At 42.7% G+C, this 25,830-nt stretch overlaps 1 protein-coding gene across 1 annotated transcript in view; it reads right to left on the bottom strand.

Moving 5' to 3' along the window:
* Positions 1 to 5,228: 5,228 nt before the first annotated feature.
* Positions 5,229 to 25,830, bottom strand: part of ABCA5 (ATP binding cassette subfamily A member 5) — a 1,006,180-nt gene continuing 985,578 nt past the window's right edge. The window contains exon 39 of the mRNA XM_069199839.1: positions 5,229 to 6,379. Coding sequence (XP_069055940.1) covers positions 6,272 to 6,379 — 108 coding nt within the window. The 3' untranslated portion in view covers positions 5,229 to 6,271. The remainder of the gene's footprint in view (positions 6,380 to 25,830) is intronic.

Below are 25,830 nucleotides of genomic sequence, written 5' to 3'. Positions count from 1 at the left end.
TAAAATGAACAGCATGTCACAAGGAAACCTAGAGCATAATAGGTGCCAATTACTTCATAGCATGTTTCAATTATTTCATATCAGCACCATAAAGCTTGAGCTAAATGGGTAGATTGCTAAAGACAGGCAGGACATGGCATGGCAGTAATTAAATCATACCCGTTGACCCATTCTGGGAAAACACTTCATTTAAAACTTTACAATACGTGTCTCCCTTTAATTTTAATAAATATTATTTACACATACCCAAAGTAATGAAGATTAACGCATCTCAAGAAACTATGACGTGCATTACTGAATGCTGAAAAAGGCTGAAAAATTGATAGTAACAAAATTAGGTGCAGCATGAAAGACCAGAATCTCCACGTTAAACCTCAAATATCACTTGCTGCAGAGACGTGCTTCTAGTTCCACAATAGCAGACATGTTTCACTCAAAAGAAAAAAGAAAAAAACAATATGTATTGCACCAGCTTGATAGGAATATTGTAGAAAGCATTTAAGGGATTAAACAAAATAACCAAAGCAAATCTCTGGACTACCAAATTGACATGATAGCTCCAACACTTTGAACACAAAGAGCATATGGGCTAATCCCAATCCCATTACTGTAGGGTTCCCCGAACGACGAGATCACAGCCAAGGGGGACTGATACGAGTACGTACAGTAAATGCTCATCCAGTGAAAAAACAGAAACCTCCACCTCTGCACTGGACCATGGACAAGAGGGCCCGGACCTTTCAGGGGAAATCATTGTCTGAAACTTCAGTGAATGATGGAAACGCAACTACAAACATGAGAAAAGTCGAAACTGTGGATAGTGATGATTAGTTAATTAGAAATTCTTTCTTTTTCAAACTCTGCTTTTTGAGTTCAAGGCTGGCTAGTACAAGCACAGAACTGCTTGAATCAGCAGCCAAAGGCACTGAAGGAGCAGGAGACTGGTTAGCAGACCTTTTATCGGATGCTGCAGTAGGTGGAACCAGGATTCTTGTTAGCATGGGCACCACTAACATTACAGATCCCAGTTTTCCCCATCTCCACCTTGATCTTTGGAAAGGAGGTAGGCACAAAAAGTCTCTTCATCCAGAGAATGGGAAGCTCAAAACCCAACCCATGAGAAGCGGATGCTCACATGCCTCCATCAATAAATGTCTACCACATAGTTATCTGAAAGTCAGTTGGCTCACATGCAAAAGGGCAAAGTTGATGTGGAGAAATTCATGTCTAAAAAGCTACAATTTGAAACATATCTGTAAACCTGAAGGATGTTTACACGGCTGGCAAACCCCGGCAAATTCTCTTCATACCCATTCTTCTGCAAGCATTCAATCTTCAGGCTGAGGGGCACAGAAGTGTTCAGCTCAGGGGTTTATGCCACTGAAGTGAGAGGCCCATTAGTATTTTATTGTGAACTGAAGCAGTATGGGGGGGCGAAGGCGTTCATAAAGCCACCACTACCACCACAGAAACCCAGTCACTACTGATGTTCTTGTTCTCCCTTGGAATAATAGTGTAAATAGAGGAAGTGAGAAAAAAGACAGTCATTGAATGCAAAATGCAGTAGAAGTAAAGCCAAGAATAAGTTTAAACCCTGAAGTCTGCATAGGCCAATGTTCTTTCTGTCCAGGATTGTAGACCATGACTACCTCCAACTAGTGCAGATTTGTTCTGTCCTTTATTGTCACCGAGAAAGCCAGTTCATCTAGTGTCTTCTAGTGAGTACTACCCTGGAAATGCATATGTGATTTGTCCATCAGTGCCCTTTGTAAACATCCACGTGCTATCAGAAAGAAATGAATTAAAGTCCTCAAGTCATAAACAACTTTTGACAATAACACATGCTACATTGTTTGCTTACAGCGCTGCCCTAGTAGATTAGGATCACCACCAACCTCCAGAATGCCAGGGTCTGAGATCCTGACAGAGCTGGTGGTTCCCTGGCAGCCCGACAGCCAGGGTTGTAATGTGGCGGTTGGACTGCAACTGCGAGTGCTGTGGTCTAGAGACCGCCACACTCGTAATCTGGCCCTTTAATCACCTATGACTGTCGTATAACACACATGGATTGGCTCATTTTCTCAGGTACCTTAGAGGCAGCATATTTTTACAGTAGAATATCAGGCAGCTCACAGAGCTCGTAGTTGAACAGTGGTGTTACTCAGTGCTAGCCCTTTATGACGGAATGCCCTTATGGATTACACTCAACATTTATATGTTGCTTGGATGTTGGCACCACTTTGGGTTTAGGTGATGACTTGTATGACGGATGGCACAGGCTCACGCACGAGACCACAGGCTGAAATCTCCCTGAGACATCAAATCCCACTGAGCACACAATTTGAGAATCACATTCCTTTCATAATTTATTGCACATTATGCTGCTCATTCAAAATGGAGACATCTTGGTATCAAAGGGACCTGGATGATCCAGGCCAGTGGCTCCATACTTAAGGGGGGCCAACTTCTATGAAATTCTAGAGTTATCATTAAAGTGTTATGTACTCACAATTCTGGCTGGACATATGTCTTTATTTTGCTGAGTTTACAGAGCTATATATGTATCTCCCCTCTCCTTTACCACCTTCCTTAACTAAGCTTTGACTGATAAGTTACATCTTTCCGGAAAGCTAAAGAGGCTTACTAAGGCTAACTTTTAATTGGAGACCCTGTACTCAAAGCTCAGGTTGGTGGTGACCGGGCATTCTCACTTTTTGTGGGCTGGGTGGCCTCAGGGGCTGCGAGACTGTAAAATAAGCTTGACAACATGACAATAGAAACTGGAGGCAAGTTTCATCTCTACTCAGCTTTCTTTGCAATGAGAGTTCAGGTTTTATCATTTTAGAAGTATCAACTTCCTAAAACAACGAAGGTTTACACACACTGAAAACAAACAGCTCTGTAGATGAAACATACATAAGTGTGAGACAAAATCACATCTGGAAACAATGGTCCAGGTCAGTGATTATGCCATTCAACATCGTACAACAATCTGTTTTAGGTTTCATTGTTTGGATTAATCAAGTCTGCCTTAGGCATTGTTTAGACCTTGTTATTTTATTTTCTCAAAAGTTCTCTTCCCTTATCCAATTCCAAAACAAATAATCACATTTTGTTATGTTTGCTTATTTTTTTCTTCTTGTCTCTCAACAAAGGTTACAGGGAAGTTGATTTACTGGTACAAAACCACAGAAATTCAGCAGTTATAGTTAGAGTGCTTTCAAGTAACTATAACTCGCGCACTAAGGTAACTATAACTCACGCCCTTACCATGCACGGTTTTCTTATCAATAATTTTATTGCAAATGTTGCAGTGATAATATCAAAGATGCCATATAAGATCTCATCAATGATATAATATGTGGAGTAATTAGCTGTGCATGGCGAAGGTGTGAGTTTTAGTTACCTTAGGGCGTGAGTTATAGTTCCTTGAATTAACTTTATAACTGCTGAATTTCTATAGGTTTGTACGAGTAAATTCAGAACCAAACTACAGCGTCCCTGTAACCTTTGTTTTTGTCAGTGAATTTCTGTGTTATGTTTTTGTAACGTAAAGTAATTTTAATTAATATAAGTTATTCCAACCCCTGCCGCGCACGTGGCACGCAAGGCCTGGCCTGCAGCCAGGTCTTGCAGCTAAGCCCTTATAACCACCCAATCCTACCCACAGTCTTTGGCTGTGCGCAGAACAGGTTGGCCCCAGGGCCTGTCTCTCTGAGTGGATCTGTGAGTGGGTGCGTGAGTGTCTGAGTGGGTCTGAAAGTGGGTGTGTGAGTCTATGAATGGGTCTGAGTGGGTGCATGAGCCTCTGAGTGCACGTATAAGTGAATGAATTAGTTTCTGGATGAGTGTGGTTTTTCTTTCAAATGTTTGCACAGTTTGGATTATTTTGCAAAACATTTGTGAATATCACACATGGTGACGCAAAATTATTTTAGTCCCATGATTTGCCCCTAAAACACACCTATATCTCACCCCTGGGGTCAAGATGCCTTCACTCTGACCCCTTATGCCACTTTCAATTAGGATTTTCACCCCTGGGGACCATGTCTCGTGAAATAAAATGGCAGCCACAACTTTCTAATCAGGTTGCAGTCAGCCAATTACAGTGCTTCTTTTCGCATGCTCATTCGTGAAAATTCATGAATTTTCGCCAAATATTTGCAGTCACCACAGTCAGAGATATACAAATTTCAATTCTCCTAAATTTCTCAAAAACTACTGAACGGATTTAAATAAGAAATAAGCAAAAGCACAATCTGCATGCCGAAAGCTAGCTTTCTGCCAAATTTGGTGTAATTCTGTCCAGTGGTTCGGGCTTTAGTTGTGTCTAAAGGTCCTATGACAATTAACATCTGAAATGCAACTTTTTTGACGCCCTCTTTTTCTCTGTCCCTGCTTGACGGATCACCCCAAAACGTTTCGTGCACAACAAGAATCACTGTTACACTTTTTTTTTTAAAGTTTGGGAAGATTCATCAAATGGCGCCAAAGATATAGGCAAGTCAAAAAGGTTTTTGCTATCAAAATATGATCCTAACTATAACTACCTAGTGGCGACTGCCACTAAGTAATATGAGTGTATATATATATATATATATATATATATATGTATATATATATATATATATATATATATATATATATATATATATATATATATATATATATATATATATATAGACATACTGTGAACCTAAGTCTGAAAAGGGGTGTGTGGAAATTTTCAATAAACTCGGGGGGGAGACGTGAGATTCTGACACTTATTTTTCTTTCTTTTCTCTTCCTTAGCGTTCACCTTAAATCGCTGCACCAATTGCATTCACTCTTGGACCCACCGGAGCTTCAGTGCTTGATGTCACTGGAATGCAATTGGTTCTCATTTGTTGAAAATCTAATAAAGCACAATGAAAAAAAGATACAGCGCACTACACTGTTTCTTTGATGGTGTTTACTCAGATGTTTGGTTATGACATAGTGACTTAAATAAACCTCGCTCAGAACACATGCGAAAATGGCATGCCTGCAGAAGAATTGCTGCGCGCACCTTGTTACCTGCCAAGTACATACGAGTATACTGAAATAATGAATAATCACGTCATATTAAGAGCTTCCAACTAAAAAAAGAAAAAAAATATGCCTTACTGAGTAACAATAAAGAAAAAACAACTAGTATCACTGTTAATTACGGGTAAGAAAGAAAGGATTTAAGAAAGTTGAAGCACAAATTTGAGAAAGGTGACAAGTAGTTCTTTAATTAGTGCACACTGAGTATGGTCTTCATTCTGTTAAATGACAAAACGCCTCTGATTTTGCATTGTTTTGAGGCTGAAGCCCATTTTTTCGGCATTTGTCTGGAAAATTTAATTTGGGAAGAACAGGGTCTGCTGGAATGCGTCTAGTCGGATTCATAGTTTATAAGCATGACTGTAAGCAAACACCGTACTGTTCATGACTCTATTAGATAGATGGGCTCAGGGATATTCTCTTGAACGCTTCCGTTTGGCACCTGGCTAGTTCTTTCAAGACACGGTACTAATACAGTGGTGCTCCAAAAAGAAGATACTGTTACTCAATACCACCTCAGTTCCAGTGGATATCTCCATCCCACAGATCCTTACACACCCTTCACAAGGAAAGGTAAAATTGCCCTCAACCCAAATCCTCTATTGCTACATTATGGCTATATATTTTAATTAGACTCTAACGGTGTATTTTAAAACAATCTGATGCACAGATTTCCCTTCCGAAAACAGACACAAACATGTAGATTAATAAAACATTTAACTTAAAAAGACACAATGCCATTATGCACAGGTTTTGACGGTAAAGGAAATTCTGTTACATCTGTGTAAACCTCAAACAGCGTGTATGGAGGACTCAGCAGCAGCAAGTAGTCATCTACAGAGCAGAAGGCAGTGAACTGGAAGCATGCAATCTCAATATAAAGTCCTTCCATATTTATCCCTAATGCTCCAAGTCCTGGAGAAGAACATCGCAGCTCTGTGTTAGGAAAGATTTTGTGGGTTTTTTCCATTGGTGGCAGACTTTTCTTCTTTTGTCACTATGACATACCGTGAACTGGGCTTTGTTTTGTGTGTTGTTACCACAGATATGTTTTGACGCAGATTGCTGTAAACAAAATGCAAGTGTAAAAGTCATAAATGAGCTCATTAACGTCTCCTAAAAAAAGTCAGAACCTTTATTTGCTGAGGCTGAAAGGAGTCAGAGTAACTGCAGAATAGTCCAAAAGCAGGGAGCAGACCAAGTCCTAAAAAATTACACGATCCTCTTGTCGTCTTTCCCACCATAGTGTGCTGTTTAAAGTGGCAAAATCGTCCTCTTCCACCTCTTGCTCCTTGGCGAATTCCACAAACACCTAGAGCGGAAAAGATTGGAAGAGTGTAAGTGTAGAGACAACTCCGGAAAAGTAGGTAAGTGGCTAATGTTTATTAAGAGCAAGCGCTCTACATGTACTGTCTTCGTTCACCGCTCAGCCTCCTCACACTCTCCCGTTCCCTTCCTCCGGAATTCCAGAACCCAAGGCCTTCTATCACCTAAGCATAGGTAACTAGGATATCAAATCTTCCCTTATCAATGTTACAATAGTATTACTACATACCTAAGAACACATTAAATATGCTAATTCACAAGAGCTATTTAGAATGTATTTTCTTACAAGTAGATAATTACTAAACTTATAACTATCTACTTAATACAGTTAGTACCCCTCTTCCTTCTGAATGTGACAAAAGTCCCCCACAAAATTTCAGTGCCCTTATAAATTCCAATAGAATACTAATAAAGCATACTCACAAACAGATTTCAATATCACTGAACTTCTTTGGCAATACAATAAGTCTGCCACCTCTTGTCATTTTAATAGCGGTATTAACTGGTGCACTGATACTTCAACTGCTACTATGTCCCTCATCCGATGTTGCTGCACTAATGTGTGTGGCCGTGTTTATGGTTTGGTTCGTACTTTCAACATTATCCCACAACAAGTCCATTGAACCTAGGGTACCTTCCTTTGCCTTTTTTTACACCTTGCCAGTACAGAATCCTGTTACACCTGGACATACAACTAAAATGCCACTATACCTTTTTATTATTTAACAATGCTGATTTATTATAAACTTCTATGACTTGAAATACTTCAGAAAACTTGCTATCTCCTTTTCTAGCTTTGTGCCCCCTTTTTACTCTCACCCAGTCTCCTATTGTTAGTGAACGGTTCACTTCCTCTTAAAACTTAAAATCCTAAATGGGCTATACCCTGTTCCTTTAGGTGTTATCCTATATGCCCAAACTGTGCTACTCAACCCTTTTACCCAATCTCATTTCGAATTTACAGCTGCTTGTACACTGCCCATAATTACTTGGTTAAAGCGTTCCACAATCCCTTTACCAGTAGGATGGTAGGCTGGAGTTTTCTTCCCATTTATCCCATTTCTGATTAGGGATTTTTCATATTTCTAAGAACTAAATTGTGGGACATTGTCCCTTAATATGGTTTTTGGGAGTGCCTTCTCCTAAAAACAACTTTTCGAGAAAGAAGATTAGTGTTTTGGTATCTGTTCCTTCCACAACGTTTGTCTCAGGCCATATAGAAAAATGGTCAACAGCTACCAGAAAATACTTAGGTGTTCCCCTATCATCTAAAATTGTTCCAAGAATACCTATATCTACTTCTTCCCATAGATGTTGTTGAAACTTCCTTTCTCCCAGAGATGGTTTTAACATAGATTGAGCTTTATCTGAGTTTGCACATATCTGGCAATTGCTTACAAATATTTCTGCTTAAAAATCCAATCCAGGCCACCAATATGCTGATTGTACTCTTTTTGTTTAAGTTTCACAATGCTCAAATGTCCCTCATGATTTATGTCTAAGATCCTCAATTGCAAATCTTTAGGAGGAACTACTGTGTCCCTTCTAAATAAATACCCTGTCTGATCGATGGATAATTCATCCTTTCCCACCACTTGCACTCATCTCGTAACTTATTATTAACTGGCCAACCTTTGGTAATGAACTCTTTAACCAACTCAAATATTTCATCTTCTTTGTATTTTGCTTCTCATTCTTCTTTCAAAATAGCATTTTTGCCTTCCTCGACTACTGCTCCACTGCGGTTATCCCACTCTACACTTACTTGTTCATCATTTGGCAAAGATGAATGACTCAAATAATCTGCCACCTTGTTAATTTCACCTGGAAAATATTCTACGTCATACAAAAAATCCAATCATCTCTAATTCATTCTTGCAATACACGAGTAGCTTTGATAGTGAATTCTGATGTGAGAACTTTAACTAATGGTTTGTGGTCAATACGGAGTGTGAATCTGGAACCTCAGACATACTACCTACATTTTTTCATCGCCCATACAGCAGCTAACATTTCCTTTTCAATCACTGAAAATTTCACTTTAGCAGGGGACAATGGTCAAGATGTGTATTATACCGTACATTCTTCTCCCGTTTCAAATATTTGCGTTAACACAGCCCCCAGACCTTTCCCACAAGTGTTTGGTATGAAAATGCAGTGTATACTAATGTAAACCCCTTCCAGTGGAGCAGCTGTGCTTATATCCTGTTTGATTTTCTCAAAATCATCTTGTAAATCTTTACTCAAACAAAATTCTTGTTTAGCCTTTATCACTTGTCTCAATCTATATCTTTTCATGGCGAAATTGTTTACACATTTAGAATAGAATTCTATTTGTCCTAGTAAAGATGCAACTTCTTCCTTGGTTATAGGAGCAGGCAAACTCTAATAGCTTTAATAATGTCTTTTTTTCGGTGAAATTCATTCACTTCTTATTTCATGACCCAAATAGGTCACAGAATTTAAAGCAAATTTTTTTTTTTTTTAATTCAGCTGTCAACCCATAGTTAACTAGTATCTCTGACACCAACTTTAACTTAGAATCATGTTCTTGTTTATCTCAGCCCATCACCAGAAAATCATCTTGGAAGTAGGTCACTCCCTTAGTGTTTTTGAAATGTTTGTACATCAGGCACTGAAACACTGCAGCCACTAACACAAGGCCAAATGGCATGCAAACATATCTGTAACACCCAAAGGGAGTGATAAACGCAGTGAGATTCTTACTAGAAGGATATAAATGGACCTGTTGACAGGCCAAGGTTATATCAATAATTGAGAACCATTTTCTATTCTTATCTTTTGACAAGAGTTCATCAATCCAAGGTAAGGTGAATTTGTCAATTATTACAATGTTTTTATTCAGATCTCTTAGATCAACACATAACCTTATGGGACCATCAGATTTCTGGACTACCACAAGGGGGGCCAACTACTCTGCACTTTCTACTGGTTCTATAATTTCTTTACTTTCTAATGTGTCAAACTCTTTCATGACACTATCCATAATTCTCATGGGTAAATTTCTGACCCTACGACCCACCAGTATTGCCCCCTCTTTCAATGCAATCTTGTCGACAAACCCACTCTATTCCCCTATTTTACTGGAATAGACCCTAGGGAAACAGCTCTTCATTTCTTCTTCCACAGTTGTACTTGGTTCATTAAGAACTATTACTTGAGTTCCACTACTGGGGTCTGGGATGAAGCCTAAGGCTCTTGATCAACCAAACCCGGCACAGAGGGCCCTTTTTCTGCTACATATAATTTTCTTTTAGCAGATCTGTCCCTAACCCCTTCGCTGCCAGGCCTTTTCCCCCTCCTGTGCCGAGCCTTTTTTTGGCTATTTGGGGCAGTTTGCGCTTAGGCCCTCATAACCTTTTGTTCACATAAGCTACCCACGCCAAATTTGCGTCCTTTTTTTTCAACATCCTAGGGATTCTAGAGGTACCCAGACTTTGTGGGTTCCCCTGAAGGAGACCAAGAAATTAGCCTACAGTGAAAAGGTTATTTAAAAAATAAAATGGGAAAAAAGGTCTGCAGAAGGCAGCTTGAAGTTTTTTTCCCTGAAAATGGCATCAACAAAGGGTTTGCGGTGGCAAGATCACCATCTTCCCAGCTTTCATGAACAGGCAGACTTGAATTGGTAAACCCAATTTTTCAATACAATTTTGACATTTTACTGGGACATACCCCATTTTTACTATTTTTTGTGCTTTCAGCCTCCTTCCAGTTAGTGACTAAAATGGGTGAGAAACCAATGCTTGATCCCTGACAGCTAAACATTTTCTGCAAAGTAGACAGAATTCTGAATTCAGCAAGGGGTGTACATCCTACAAGTGTTTCCTACAGAAAATAACAGCTGAAATAAAAAAATATTTAAATTGAGGTAAAAAAAACAGCCATTTTTCTCCACGTTTTACTGCGATGTCAGATTTTTGAAAGCAATATACCGTTACGTCAGCTGGACTCTTCTGGTGGCGGGGATATATAGGGCATGTAGGTTCATCAAGAACTCTAGGTACCCAGAGCCAATAAATGAGCTGTACCTTGCAATGGGTTTTTATTCTATACCGGGTATACAGCAATTCATTTGCTGAAATATAAAAAGTGAAAATAGGTATCAAGAAAACCTTTGTATTTCCAAAATGGCCACAAGATAAGGTGTTGAGAAGCAGTGGTTATTTGCACATCTCTGAATTCCGGGGTGCCCATACTAGCATGAGAATTACATGGCATTTCTCAAATAGACGTCTTTTTACACACTGCCTTACATTTGGAAGGAAAAAATGTAGAGAAAGACAAGGGGCAATAACACTGTTTTGCTATTCTGTGTTCCCCCAAGTCTCCCGATAAAAATGGTACCTCACTTGTGTGGGTAGGCCTAGCACCCACCAAAGGAAATGGCTCAAAACATAACGTTGACACATCAAATTTTTTCACAGAAAACAGAGGTGTTTTTTGCAAAGTGCCTACCTGTGGATTTTGGCCTCTAGCTCAGCCGGCACCTGGGGAAACCTAGGAAACCAGCACATTTATGAAAACTAGACACGTAGGGGAATCTAAGATGGGGTGACTTGTGGGGCTCTGACCAGGTTCTGTTACCTAGAATCCTTTGCAAACCTCAAAATCTGACCAAAAAAACACTTTTTCCTCTCATTTCAGTGACAGAAAGTTCTGAAATCTGAGTGGAGCCACAAATTTCCTTCCACCCAGCGTTCCAACAAGTCACCCGATAAAAATGGTACCTCACTGGTGTGGGTAGGCCTAGCGCCCACGAAAGGAAATGGCCCAAAACACAACGTGGACACATCACATTTTTATCACCGAAAACATAGGTGTTTTTTTTTACAAAGTGCCTACCTGTGGATTTTAGCCTCTAGCTCAGCCGGCACAGGGGAAACCTAGCAAACCTGTGCATTTTTTAAAACTAGACACCTAGGGGAATACAGGATGGGGTGACTTGTGGGGCTCTGACCAGGTTCTGTTACCCAGAATCCTTTGCAAACCTCAACATTTGGCCCAAAAAACACTTTTTCCTCTCATATCGGTGACAGAAAGTTCTGGAATCTGAGAGGAGCCACAAATTTCCTTCCACCCAGCGTTCCCCCAAGCCTCCCGATAAAAATGATACCTCACTTGTGTGGGTAGGCCTAGCGCCCACGAAAGGAAATGACCCAAAACACAACGTCATAGGCAAGGGACGCTCCCCGGGGGGGGGGGGGGCAAATTTATTTTAGGCCATTTCTGCCCCCCCTGACATTGGCGAGACATTGGCGCAAAAAAAAAATCCCTGGGGCCTAGTGGTTTCTGCCCCCCTTGGGGGAAGATTGACCTAAAATCGGCTGATCAGCCCCCAAAGGGGGCAGAAATGGGCTAAATACAATTTGCCACTCCAGGGGAGCGACCCTTGCCTAAGGGGTCGCTCCCCATCTGTAAAACAACAACAACAACAAAAATCCCCGGTGCCTAGTAGTTTCTGCCCCCCTTGGGGGCAGATCGGCCTAATTAAAATAGGCTGATCTGCCCCCCAGTGGGGCAGACATGGCCTAAAATAAATTTGCGCCCCAGGGGAATGACCCTTGCCTAAGGGGTCGCTCCCCTTACATGAAAGGACTTGGCCATTTAATTGTCATTGCCAAGAGGTGTGCACATCACTGGATACGCTGATAACTGGCTGCGCAGTAACAATCAATTGCTTCCAAATTGTGTGCGCATCACCAGATGCGCTTTGTGACATCTTAATTGCTATTGCCAATAGGTGTGGGCATCACCAGCTGCGCTTTTAAGTCCAGCGCAATGACAATTAATTATAGGCCAAAGGTGTGCACTATCACTGGAAGCAGTGTAACAATAGGGTGCACTTATAACAGTACCGTACAGTCAATTGTTGCCACCTAATGGCGTGTGCATCACCAGATGTGCTTTATAATAACATGGAATTACTTCCTGATCCTATAAGGCCTGTAAATGAGAAAGCAACTACACATATGTTACATTGAAGTCACTACATCACAGGCGCTACTCAAAGCAGTGCACAAGGTCAACACAAGCTGTTCAGGTTCAACCACCACAACTACTGCCGCATGCCTCCCCGCCAATTTGTAGAGACTACTCTGGACATGTAGGTAAGTGGCTAATATTTTTTAAGAGCAAGCACTCTACATGTAGTGTCTTCATTCACCACTCAGACACCTCCAAATGTTGCTCTCCCACTCCCTTTCTCCCAGCATTCCACAACCCAAAAATTTCTATTAGCTAAGCATAGGTAACTAGGATACCAGAGTAAGTAAGCAACGCTGGACACTATTTCAACGTTCTACATTGAGAAGGGATATCATTAGTGTTGGTGGGGAATGTGTGTTAAGATGGACAATGAATGAGCTACAAGGACTAAGTATCATTGCAGTAGTCAGAATATCAGCACTCTTAGGTAGGCAAAGTATGCATTCTGAGTGGCAAAGGTATGGTGGAAGTATGGTGTTTTGGTGCCCTGCATTCAGAAGGCGTATTGTCAGAAGGGGTGTATGGGATGAACCCATCCCCCACCTAAAAATGACTCAGAGTCCTGTCATGGAGGATCTAGTCAGCTTGGTGATGACCAGGTTGGTTGTTTCTTAATTTGATGAAGGGGGCGGCATTGAGAGAGCCAATGTTTACCACCAGGGCGTGATGTGCAGGCAGAGCCCAATACTACGGACTATGGGTTTCATCTGAAACTGCCATGGGCCTCCACCTGCTACTCACACACTCTCAGCCAAGATGACTCCAGTAACACGACCAACTAGGAGCTCGGGTTGAGATACCACTTCAGCCCCAACAATAGCACAGACTGAGTGCCTCTGCATCTGGTTGGGACACAATCTTTCACCTACTCCTAGCACGAGTTGTGTCTTAATATTTAAGACTCCTAGCAGAGCATTAAGTAAGGAGCAGAGGCTATAGGGTTGGCGGTCCCATTACTAATTAAAAAGGGGCCTTGAACTGAGACCATTTTGGACTCTATAGATAGCTCCTTAACTTTACATGCAAAAGCATTAACCAATTTCTTAATAATGGTTGTAGCCCCAGTGCAGTCCCTGTTTACATTGTTTTATTTCATCTTGAATTGCCGAAGAGTATTTGCTTTTATCTAATATTGAGTTTCTGTAGTGTGTTTCATGCAACGTGCGACTTGTACAGTGTGTACTTTGAAACAAGTTGCCTCTAGATGTCTTGGTTACTTCAGATTGTGGATGGGTGTGTATTATGGGGCATGAGTCAAAGTTCTGGGGTTAAAGGTGATAGCAGGGCAACTTTCTCACAGTGGCAGATCGTGGGTCATAAACGTTTCAGACAACATGCTCAATCTGTCCTTGGCATTCCTTCACAGCACACAGAGTGATGGTCACATATGTGCCAAATGTAATGATCATTTGATGTGAAAATTCTAATTGTAATTGTATTCATATAGTGCATACTACCCCTGATGAGGCACTGAAGAGCTTTTTGGTGAGTAGCACTCTAGTCTGGAACCCAAAATGGATTAGTGGTGGACTAGTAAAGGGAAATAAAAGTTATTAATTTTAGAGGTGGACGTTAGTCTGTATTTTGTACTGAATAGGATAAAGGGAGGGTAGAGGAGGAAAGAGTCTAGAAAGGTCTATTAGGGAGGCCACAGTAGTAAAATGAGGTTTGGAATGAGTCAAAGGAGGGATAGAGGAGGGAACAGTCCAGAAAGGTATTGGCAGGGCGGCTCCTCCATTAGGGCAGAGGGGTGCCGCCCCCCAGCCAGCAGCTGCAGCTGCAAAACCTTTCAAAGAAAACAATAATAAACTATGTTTATTATTGTTTTCTTTGTTTACTATTGTTTCTTTAAAAGGGGTGGGGCCACGGGGGTGACGTGCACTAAGGAGGTAATGCACAGCACTTCCCTTCACTGAGCATGTATGTTTGGCTGCCCGTCTCAGGCCGTCAAAACACACATGCGCACAGGGCTCTCTCCAGCCCAGTAACACAGTTGCTGGTCTGAAGAGAGCCTGCACAGACTCCCAGTATGCTTGGAAGCGCCCTGTGTGGGCTCTCCCAGCCAATCCTGATGCTGCTCTGAGCAGTGTCCGGATTGGCCACAGGGCAGGCTGGGAGCCCGGGCCTTCAGCAAGAAGACAGAGGAGCGGAGCGACGGCGAGGAGCTAAGTGTTTTTTTCCCCGTATTTTTATTCCCCCCTCTGAGCGCCGCCCCGCAAACCACCACTGGTTATTAGGGAGATAAATAGTAGTATAATGAGGCTTGGGATGGATGAGTCAGAGACTGCAGGTAAAGGATATATTGAAAGAGGTATGGGATGAGACAGAGTTGTGAACTGGAGAGTGCTGAAGATTGTTTTTTGTACAGTAGACATGTTAAACATAAAACAATATATTTTAACCACAAGTGATATATTAATTTGTTAAGCAGACCTACAGAAATATATGTATATTCTTAAACCATAAGTAGTATACATATTTGGACAAAGAAATGCACACATCTAAATACATGCATATAATCAAACTATTCATGCTTGCATGCACAGGCATATGTTGTACACTTATGTTTTTAGTATGGTGATCATGTAGGAAAGAGCCAACTTGAGTAGTTTTCTGAAGATAAGGTAGTTATCTGTGAATCTTATATTCTAGCACCCAAGTCCACTTTTTACCTTGCTTGGGAGTGCACAAGCAGTGCTGTAGGAAGCCCAAACCTGGTGGGCTGCGAGGACATATATCAGTGTTTTGAAGGGAGACTGACTTCCAGCGCATAGACTTGGCCTGTATGCTTGTGGAAAACGTCCATCGCTCTGTAAACTTCATCTTCAGGCTACGACTGAGGGGATAAATGTGACCAGCCTGCCTCCTCTCAAGCAGCCGAACTCCTGGGGCCCTCCCCCATTTTTTTCTGAACAACATACCTCAGAAAACTCAAAGGCTCCCTTACAGAACCTGACTACCTCACACTTAAAATGACAGAGACACTGTACAAGCACTAGGACAGAGTTAAAAAAAAAAAACAGTCATAAAGAAGAAGTAGATGATGTGTAAGACATTGAGATGGAGGATTTCAGGAAGAAGTCGGTGGGGATGGTGCAAATATCTAACAGTCAGAGACTAGAGGATAGTGGTGTGAAGGAGAGAAGAGGAGGGCCTGAGGCACTGCCAAAGATCAATACTGGGTTGACAAGCTTCAAAAATGTTTAATTCAGTCTCATATTTTCAACAGTAGTTAGACAAAGTCGACGTTTTTATTCATTCTTACTAACAAGCATTGGCAAAGCCAATAGAGCTGTCTTGTTTTATGAATAGGTCTGTTGTTGTGGTATAAGCCTGACTGCAATAATACAAAACCCTCAGAGAAGCATTCTAATGCTGGTTGGGTGGCATGATGTGTGAAGCACAGCATTTTAGTTTATATGTTTTAAGGCACGCCTCTAATTACATATGCCACGCCTCCTGAAAAAGATTCCTATTTACGTTTCTTTTGTCATGTCCCTTACAAAGAGCCCCCAACCTTTTTATGCCATTTGAAGCAACTACTACAGAAGCCCAAAATTATGTACTGCCCAGTTTTCCTCTGATTCTCCCATATCCATCCCTACAATGTCAGTAGGTCACAGACTTTGTATGACAGTGCAAAAACTGTGATGTTAGCACAGCATCAGCTATAGACTATCCTTATCCCATTCAACAAAAGGTATGCACTTCGAGAGAGGTCAATGTGCTAAGTCTTAGTTTTTTCACAGCAGCACTTCTTGCAACAATATAAATCACTATAAATAGTGTTTGCTTAATGTAGTTGTTGGAGTCAGAGGGCAGTAAATATATACAGGTTTAAATCTACAAACAAAACCCATTCATTAGAGGCTTAATACATGCTTTGTAGCGGTAAATCAATGTGCTGCAGTACAAAAAAGTGGGTTATTGCTTTTGTTGCAGACATTCCTGTGTAAGCAGTGTGTCACATCTTATAATCTTGATTAAAAACAAACTCTGAGTTATATGCTTCTCTGCAAACAGCTGCATGTAACAGGCAGGGCTGACATTTGAACCCCTGCACATGATTTATCTAATCCTTTCATTCTTAATGTTTCAAATGGGTGGTAATAAATACTATTAAGAGAATCATTATTAGTGCCCCTGGTAATAACAATGGGATTACTAATGGTAATTAACAGCCACATTGGGATATGAGGGGATTTATCACAGATGCATTGTTTTCCCAGAGATTTCACCTGTTCCAAGCAGACAGAATCTCCTGGTGAAAACCCCACATGCAAATGAAAATTACAGGGGGGAATTAGGCGTTGTATTCTTGATATTAGTGATCCCTCATTTCTTAGTGGAATCTCCGGCTCCATCTCTTAGTGGGATGAATTTTAAGGATTTTGGAGGTACTGCTATCACCTGTATTGGTATCTCTGGGACGAGGGAGAAATGCTGGCCATTTCCTGGTCATTCATAATGAGGTAAAAATGTCAAAACAGTTTGTATTGAGCTACATAAATCAATATTATTAGAACACTAACACAGGCATTTCCAGTGGTGCCACGAGGTTGGGTCCTAGTATGGCTTGCTGCTGACATTTGTGTTAGGTACTTCTGTATGGCCTGTTCAGTTCACAATGAGGATGGGGAACGGTGTCCGATCATGCAGCCATGGTATTTAGTCACTAAAGAATACAAAAAAGTGATGGAGAGAATGCCTGAATTATTTCTCAGCCAGTGTTAATTACTTGGGGCCACATCCCAAACCATTGTTATTTTGCACACCGTGTCAACTCAGTTTGGACCGAGCTATATGCAAATCAGTCTTGACCATGCTTCAAGGGGAACAGCCCAGTCCAAAATGCGAAACCAGGTTCTCCCTGACCAAAAACATAAGTAATCCAGGACCAGATTTGCCCTAGTTATGGCCTCATCAGCTGGGTACAGCTTGGTTCTTGTGACACAGGGTGCAAGGGACCCATGCTTCCGGGCACCTGTCTCACTTAGGGTGACACACTAAAGTACACACAAAAACACAAAAAGTGATGGATGAAATGCTTGAATTAATTTCAGCTGCTGGCAATTGCTGGGGGAAGCACCCCAATCCATTATTATTTTGCACACAATGTCACCTCAGTTTGGAACAAGCTATATGCAAATCTGTCTTGACCCTGCTCCAATGGGAACTGCCCTGTTCAAACTGCCAAGACAGGTTCTCCTTGACCAAAAACATAGACAATTCAGGACCGGTTACGCTCCAGTTATGGGCTCATCAGCCAGGTACAGCTTAGTTTCAGTGACACAGGGTGCAAGGGACTGTCTGGGCGTGCCTGTCCCTCTTAGGGCGACACACTAAAATGCACAAAAAAAAGTGATGGATGGAATGCTTGAAATAATCTCAGTCACTGACAATTACTCAGGGCAGCATCCTAATGCATCATTATTTTGCACACCATGGATCAAAGAGAAAGAGTTTTGCATTTCTGTCTTGCTCTGCCAGGACTTCATTTCCCATACTACAATGTGTGATACTTGATTTTTGGATGTGGTTTGCTTCACTTAGCAGGCCCAATAAAGAAGCTTAATATGTGCAGAGTGCGAACACACTCACATGTTTGGAAACATAGAACCCCTAGAATTTTCGGGATAACTGATGTGCTCCTTCTACTTCTGGCAAAACGTATCAGAACCCAGCTTGATACAAAGACATGCACATCCTGCCCCAATACAGTTACTGGTGCAATCCTGAAATGTGAGCAAGAGATTCTCTGATGCTGGCCAGAGTTAAACAAGACGTCTAATAGTAAAGTCCAATTCTTCTAAGATTTCCAGCCAACCAGTTGTGTCAGGTGCTTTCATGATAGCGCCTTGAGACCCGCACGGGTGAGTAGCGCGCTTTATAAATGTTAATGATTTGATGATACGGGTTCCACCAAGGGCAACATGGATTTCTCCAGTATTAAACGTGCAATGATAAATGGCAGATCAATACCCACCCATAACAATTACATTTGAGAAAATATTTTTATTAAATCATCGGACAAACTGTTGATTAGTAAATCATGGTAGATTCTGGGGTGACCACATCACTTGAGATCACTGCGGACACTGTCTCTAGTCTTGAAAGTTTTACCAACAAAACATTGATTTCAGAGTGTAGTCTAACTAGCACAATAGAAGAAAAACAAATTGACAAAATGTGGCGGTATCTCATGAACAGCTGTACTGGCTCTGCACAGAGCTGTGTGCCTTTCTTTTCCTTTTGCATCTGAGGTGCCTAAAGTTCGTTCATATAACTTGAAATGTCTCCAAGTTCACACATGAATTTTAGACATCACAAATCAGAAACAGTGAGCATCTATTGACTCTATGGGGGTCATTCCGAGTTTGGCCGGCGGCGGTTGCCGCCCGCCAAACTTCCCCCGTCGAAAGACCGCTCTGCGGTCAAAAGACCGCGGGGGCCATTTCGACTTTCCCGCTGGGCCAGCGGGCGACCGCCAAAAGAGCGCCCGCCGGCCCAGCGGGAAAGGCCCTGCAACATTGAAGCCGGCTCTGAATGGAGCCGGCGGTGTTGCAGGGGTGCGACGGGTGCAGTTGCACCCGTCGCGATTTTCACTGTCTGCAAAGCAGACAATGAAAATCCTGCTGGGGCCCTGTTAGGGGGCCCCTGCACTGCCCATGCCAGTGGCATGGGCAGTGCAGGGGCCCCACGACACCCGTTCCCGCCATCCTGTTTCTGGCGGTGAAAACCGCCAGAAACAGGCTGGCGGTAAGGGGGTCGGGCCGCCATGGAGGATTCTCCCAGCCGGGTCCGGTGGGAAACCGCCGGACCCGGCTGGGTGACCGCGGCTTTAGAGCTGCGGTCGGAATAGCAAAGGAAGCACCGCCAGCCTGTTGGCGGTGCTTCCGTGGTCGTCGACCCTGTCCCCCTATATGTCTTGTGCGGCCTGAAGATCATGAATTAACTTGGAGAAATTATGAGTTGAAATATTCCCATTACACCCCTTAAGTGACAAAAAAAGCAGGCACTCCGCTCTTCACTGACCCAGTGCACCTGTTTATGATACAACTCACAGAATGGATTAGGCAATGACTAAAAGTCCACCTCTAGAAACAGTGTCCGTATTGACCTAGGTAAGAGTGGTCACCCTAGATGGTACAGTGTTCTCGCCATGACCTACTGCATTGTCATTTCTAAATCACATTATGTCATCATGATGTAGTTTGCAAAGTTTAGGGTGAGAGACTTGCAGGCCAATTTAAAAATCTGCTCAAAGCCTATAATACCAATTAAACCTTTGAATAGAGGATAATACCTCTATGCTACAGAATCTGTGAAAATTATCTTACTAAATCGACCACCTAGCTTGGGTTTAAATTTTTAAACGGAACTATTCGATGTTTCTTGATTCGATCCAATTCTAAATTGACCATCGTGGATGACTTTAATTTATGGTTTCCCCTTCCATCAGCTCTCCGGCAGAATGACAAGGTGCTCAGTTTCAGGATACAGCTTAATACATAGTTGAGGACAACTCAGCGTTGGGAAGCCTGTCTGGTAGCCATAGGCTTAAGAAATGCTCTGAACGGAATTTTATTTATTAACTTCCATTGATAAAATTACATCAAGTTTGACATCAACCTTGAAGAAAAAGGGCTAACAAAAATGCCTCATAGTCACTACAAATGATATTTTCGATTGGCTGTTTACCATGGGGATTGAGATTGGTCCAGCCACGGTCGAATCAGTTTATTGGTCAGGTAACTTCTTACTCTGGTTTCATTTACACACAAAGTGGTAGGCCAAGAAGCATGCCAATCGCATTCTCCTATTAAATGAAAGCTAAGCTGCCCTGACGACTCACACAGGCCATTTCAAAGGAACAAAGCAAGTGGTATAAATTAGGTAACAGTAATTAATAAATGATCGTGTTGAAGAAGTTTCACCAGTTAAAGTATCAAATGCAGCCTTGTTTTTCAGAGGAGCTCAAACTCTTTTAGATTAATCTATAAGGGTGCAAAGGATCAAAATTATGTTACCAAATCGGAGATGACAGCTATATTTCTGGTGGATACTATACTGTACTGCAGATTCCTTGCCTGACCAGACTGGTTCCAGAAATTCTTTCCCCCCAGCACCGCAGGTGGTGCCATGCAGGTTCATCTACAGCTTCACATGTTCAGGATATCATGACAGCAGGAAATATAAGGTGCCAACTACTGGTATTTTTTCTATGCCACTTTGAGGAACAGAGAGCATCAGCTAAAGCAACAATAACAGTAGAGTACACATTGTACATCATGGGAGTTTATTAATACTAGTGCTAATTTGCGGGGGGAGGGGAGTGAGATTAATGAGGATTGATATAGTATCCACCAGAGGGAAAATGTTACCGACCATGTAACCATCTGATCGTAGTATGTAGTGCTGCAGATTCACATGCACTGCATACTTCAGCCATCTAGTTTTGGGCCCGGCCTTTAGCAACTTGTTTTTCTTTGAAGACGTTCGAGTCACACGAAATGCTTTGACTCCTCCCTTGGTCCACAATGCACCAGCACAATGTCTCCTCCTCAGCTCGTTTTCCAGTAAGTGAGCAAGTAGTGTAAGTGAAGTACAGTGTTGAAGACAGTGTGTTGTGCATATTAAAGGAAATGAAAGGACATAGAAACATCTGTGATCATACCAAAGAAAGGTAGCGGTGATATGGCAAACACTGCACTTCCCCAAGTATAAAGTGTGCCAATGGTTATGAGTAATCTGCTCAACAGATAAAGACACTATGCTGCCCAAATAGTGACTAAAGGTGTGCGAGATGAACCCAGAGCAGAGAACAGTCTCACAATGTAAATGCTTCACAGATAATGCATACAGTTAATGAACAGAACCAAAATAGTAATTCTTTAAAAATGGACAGTTTATTCCACCACAGACAGCCGACACGTGTTTCGTCTTTAGACCACTTTTTCGAGGCTTACAAAGGTAATATTGATGTCAAAGGTCACCAAGGAACCAGTAGTCAATAAATAAGTGAGTAGCAAATTTGTGCTAAAATCAGTTACCTCTTGAGGTCAAGGTAAACCCACATAAAATATCTGAACCAAGAGCCGTATCAGACAGTGCTAGAGGACACTGTCAAACATACCCAAGTTTTATAGGCGTATTAATGCTGAGAAAATGTCCCCAAAGCTTACTGTGAAAACAGTCATGCAGTATACACAAATTGGAAAAATGTCAATTCCAAATTGAGATACGTATAGTAAGTATCAGGAGGAACCATGATAAGTACCCCATCAATTTGGAGTCCGTTCCAAATGTGGTCAAAAAAAGTAAGTACAGGGTTTTCTGTATCCCACTTGACTACATGCAGCTACAGCCATAGAGACCATTGAAGGTACTGTCCATCAAAGTCAATGGACTAACACACTTCATTAAAGAAAAAAGGTTTGCACATTTCTCGGCCACCAGAAAATGTTCGGAGAGAACAAACCTGTTCAATTGTCAGATGTCAGGGATCAGCTTGATTGGGCTGTCCATTTCGGGAATCAAAAAGTACAGGAAGTACACACACACACACACAAACACACACCTGTCCCATGATGGTATATGCATACTGATTCTATGATGCTCTTCGCTAGGAGTGCTGAAACCTTTCCTCCAGAAGGTGAAGGTAGTCTGAAGTTTGTACGTGGTGGTGGGGCAGATGTTAGGAGGGACTGTGTGGATTTGTGTGGAATTTGAGGCAGTGTCCTTACTGCACAACGGAGAGGACTCATTGACCTAAAGTGGTGTTTTCCCACTGAACAAGGTGGTGTCTCAATTTTCGTCCGAAAGGTCTGTTACAGTCTGCAGGAGGGGGTGGGAAGACACTGTATGCACGGATGGGCCCCCTTAATAAGCCACCTGTATCCTTCTCATGAACATTTCCCCTGTAGGACCCTCTTCACTGAGACCTACTCTTTATAATCTTTATGTCACCCCACTGGCTAGGCTCATTGAATCATTTGGATTTTCAGTGGAGTAATATGCCAAGTGACATCCAAATAGTAGTATCGATATCTAGCAACCCAGATGACACAGCCTCAAGATTCAGCTCTTGTATGACTCAAATTGGCAGTTGGATGAAACTAGATGCTGGGAAAATGGAGGTCCTTCTCCTGGGCAGAGACACTTCATTCTGGTCACCAAATTGGTGGCCCCAGGAAATGGGGAATCTTCCCCTGCTAGTCTGGAAAGTGAAGAACTTACAGACTGTCTTTGACAACCAACAACTATGAAGATCAGGTTAACCCCCTTGCGTCATAAGTATTCTTCACTTTAAGAATAATTAGAACAACTTGCACTTTCATACCCTCAGACCTTCAGAAAACAATGGTCACCACTCCTGTCTTGTCCAGACTGGACTATGGGAATGCCCTATTTATGGGCATCCAGAGAAAATTCCTTCACAAACTCCAAATGCTACAGAATGAGTCGGCCCAACTTTTGTTGGGAATTTCAAAATTTAAATCTGTTGCATGGCCTGCCTAAACTTCACTGGCTTCCAGTAGAAAAGAGAATTGAGATTAAGGCCCTCTATATAGCTTTTATGGCACTGCAGAACATTGGTCAGGATTATCTCCAGGACAGATTTATCTAGTATGTTCTATCCAGAAAAATTAGATCTTCAGATACAAAGTGCTTAGTGATCCCAAAGAGCAAACAAGTATCGTAGGGGGACAGAAGCTGTCTCTTGTAGATGGCAAAGCTATGGAACTCACTCCCCTTGGAGTTAAAAAATTGCTCTGACCTACTATCCTTTAGGAAAGCTCTGAAGAATTGCCTTTTAATTAGTAGAGTTGCGTCCGTTTGACTCCCACCTATGACAACTGCAGAACCAAGATGCCGCCGGGTATTCGAGTGCTATACAAATCTAAATCAAAATCAAATCAAATCTTTATAAGGTACTTGGTTGCTGGAGCTTCGAAAAGTACTGTTGGAGCTGATGGCACAGGGGTCACTGACCCGCTGCCTGCAGAACACAGATATGGCAATGGGGGACCATAGGGCAAACACACATTTGGCAATATCAGAATCCTTTTTGTATTTTTAAGAATCTGGTCAGCCTTGGGGCCAAACTGATGATCTCCATCGTAAGGAAAATTACAGAGGTGCTGTTGCACCTTAGGCCTAAACCCTGACACTCTAAGCAAGACATGCCTGCAGACAAGGATGCTGGTATTATAACCCTTGAGGCTGTACCCGTTGTGTTGAGAGTGCATCAAATGTTTGCACTGCTGATGGTTTTTCCTTCAGCAACAACTCCCGTCCATGTTTTCGATGGTCCCCTGGGAAGTGCCTTACCAGGTTCTCCATTTTCTCCCAGTGCTACTGGTTGCACATGGAGAGGAGATCCACTGAGTTTGCAATGTGACAATAAATGGCTACCCCAAGCGCTACATGCTTCCCAGTGGTGTCAATTTGCGTAGACTCCTTATCAGGTGTAAGCGGAGCCAAACCATTTCCACAAACAGTGTGAAAAACTAGGGAAGCTGCCCACAAAGTAAACTGGATAATCAGGGAAAAACTTATACATTTTTTCAACTGAAACAGTGACAACCTCTACCTTAAAGTTGTTGGAGGCTGAACAACGTGGGAAGGTAATGCACCATGCACTTTGCCTTGGACAGGGTCTCAACCAAGATGTCCAAATCATGCTTTTTATGCAATATGACCTGATGGTGCAAGGCATCTCACTGTTTCCATGAAAGTCTTTCTGTAGTATTGTCAACAGGGAAGGTTGGGCTTAGTAAGGCTCGAGGTTGGCATCAGCTTAGGGGTCTAACACATAGGCCATCATTACGACTGCAGCAGTCTTTTCCGAAGACCGCCGCAGCTGCCGGAAGTCTGCCAGTGGTGGCGGTCTTCTGACTGCCATATTATGACTGCCACCGGATATCCGTACCGCCAGCGGTCAGATCTCTGGCGGCATTCACTACGGCGGACTGCGGCTATTAGGTGGTTCCATTGCCCACATCGCCACCCCAGAAAAAGACCTCCCACAGAATTACAACCAGTAATTCTGTCTGGCGGTCTTTTTCTGGTGGGGCTGTGCCGGCGGTGAGAGCATCGGGTCCCGTTCCCTCACGGAGGAGCACATCGTCGGACAAGGTAAGTTTCGACTGCAAGGGGAGAGAGGTGGAGGGGTGTGAATGGGAGTGTGTGTGTGTATCTGTGTCATAAATGTTGGGGGAGGGAGAGGGAGTGTTTGTGAATGCATGTGTGTGTGTAAATATGGTGACGCATGTGTGTATGCATGTGGACAGGATGGTGGTGTGTGCATGGGTGAATGAGTAAGGGGGAGTGAGTGCGTGCAGTTGCGTGTATGTTTGTATGTGTATATGCTGTGTGTGATACGATTGGGGGGGTGTTTGTGTGAAGATGAGTGAGGGGTGGGGGTTGAGTATGTATGTAGGTAGTTAAGGTGGGGGTGGGGGATGCAAGAGTGTATGCATGCATGTGTGATGTGTATGGTTATGTATGCATGTCTATGGGGTGAATGTTGAGTGCATGTGTGAGTGGGGGGGTGTTATTGTGTGTGGGTGCATGTGTGCAGAGGTGTTTGGGGGGTATCCCGGTGACAGGAATGCATGTTTCTGTCATCAGGATACCTTTCCGTCAGCATTTTCGCAGCGGTGAGACTGCCAGGAAAATGCTGGCGGTGTCCCTAGTCAGAATAACCTCAGCGGTTATTCAACTCCCCCGTGCTGCAGTTGGAAACCTCCAGCCTGGCCGGCCGCGGTAAAGCAGTGGGACAGGTGGGGACGCAGCAGTTTGGCAGTGGCCAACCCGCTGCAGTCAGAATATGGTGGTCTGCACCACTGGTCCCGCGGCAGTAAAATTGCCACTGCGTCCTTAAAGGGCCATAGTCCTCACAGGGATCCTCTCCCTCCTGAGGCATGAAAAACTCACCATAGGGGTCCTGTGGTGATTACGTGCTGCACAGCTCTGAGTATGTGCCCTGTGGGTCAGGTGGAGAAGGGTGCGGGCCAGTGGTTGTGGTACAGGAGGAGGTGTGGATGGCAATGGTGGGAACATTGTATTGCTAGTTACCAAATCCCTGACATTTTTGGTAGTTGGTGGTCTGAAAAGGTTGAGTCTAGATTCTTCCTCAAAGGCCTGCTGGTGTTCCTTTAGAATGTGGATACACCCTGGAGGTTTGGCCAGAATGTTGCCCATGTCTGGATGGATGAAAAGCTTATTTTGCTTTGTATATAGTACCTTGGATAGCTTTTCGAGACTGACCCCTTTGTGGTGTCTGACTTTGGTGTTGAGGGCTACTGTGGCACCAGTTCACTGCTGGTAGCGGAGGAGCTTTCAGCATCGATTTTGGCTCCATGTATCCTTTTCTGAACCTCGGGCCATTGCTGCTTCAAATGTGGAGCAGTTCAATGGCTTTGG

The sequence above is a fragment of the Pleurodeles waltl genome, chromosome 7, assembly GCF_031143425.1.
Source record: "Pleurodeles waltl isolate 20211129_DDA chromosome 7, aPleWal1.hap1.20221129, whole genome shotgun sequence".
Taxonomy (NCBI): domain Eukaryota; kingdom Metazoa; phylum Chordata; class Amphibia; order Caudata; family Salamandridae; genus Pleurodeles; species Pleurodeles waltl.
The sequence above is the reverse complement of the archived record's forward strand: the minus strand, read 5'-3'. Positions and strand labels throughout refer to the sequence as shown.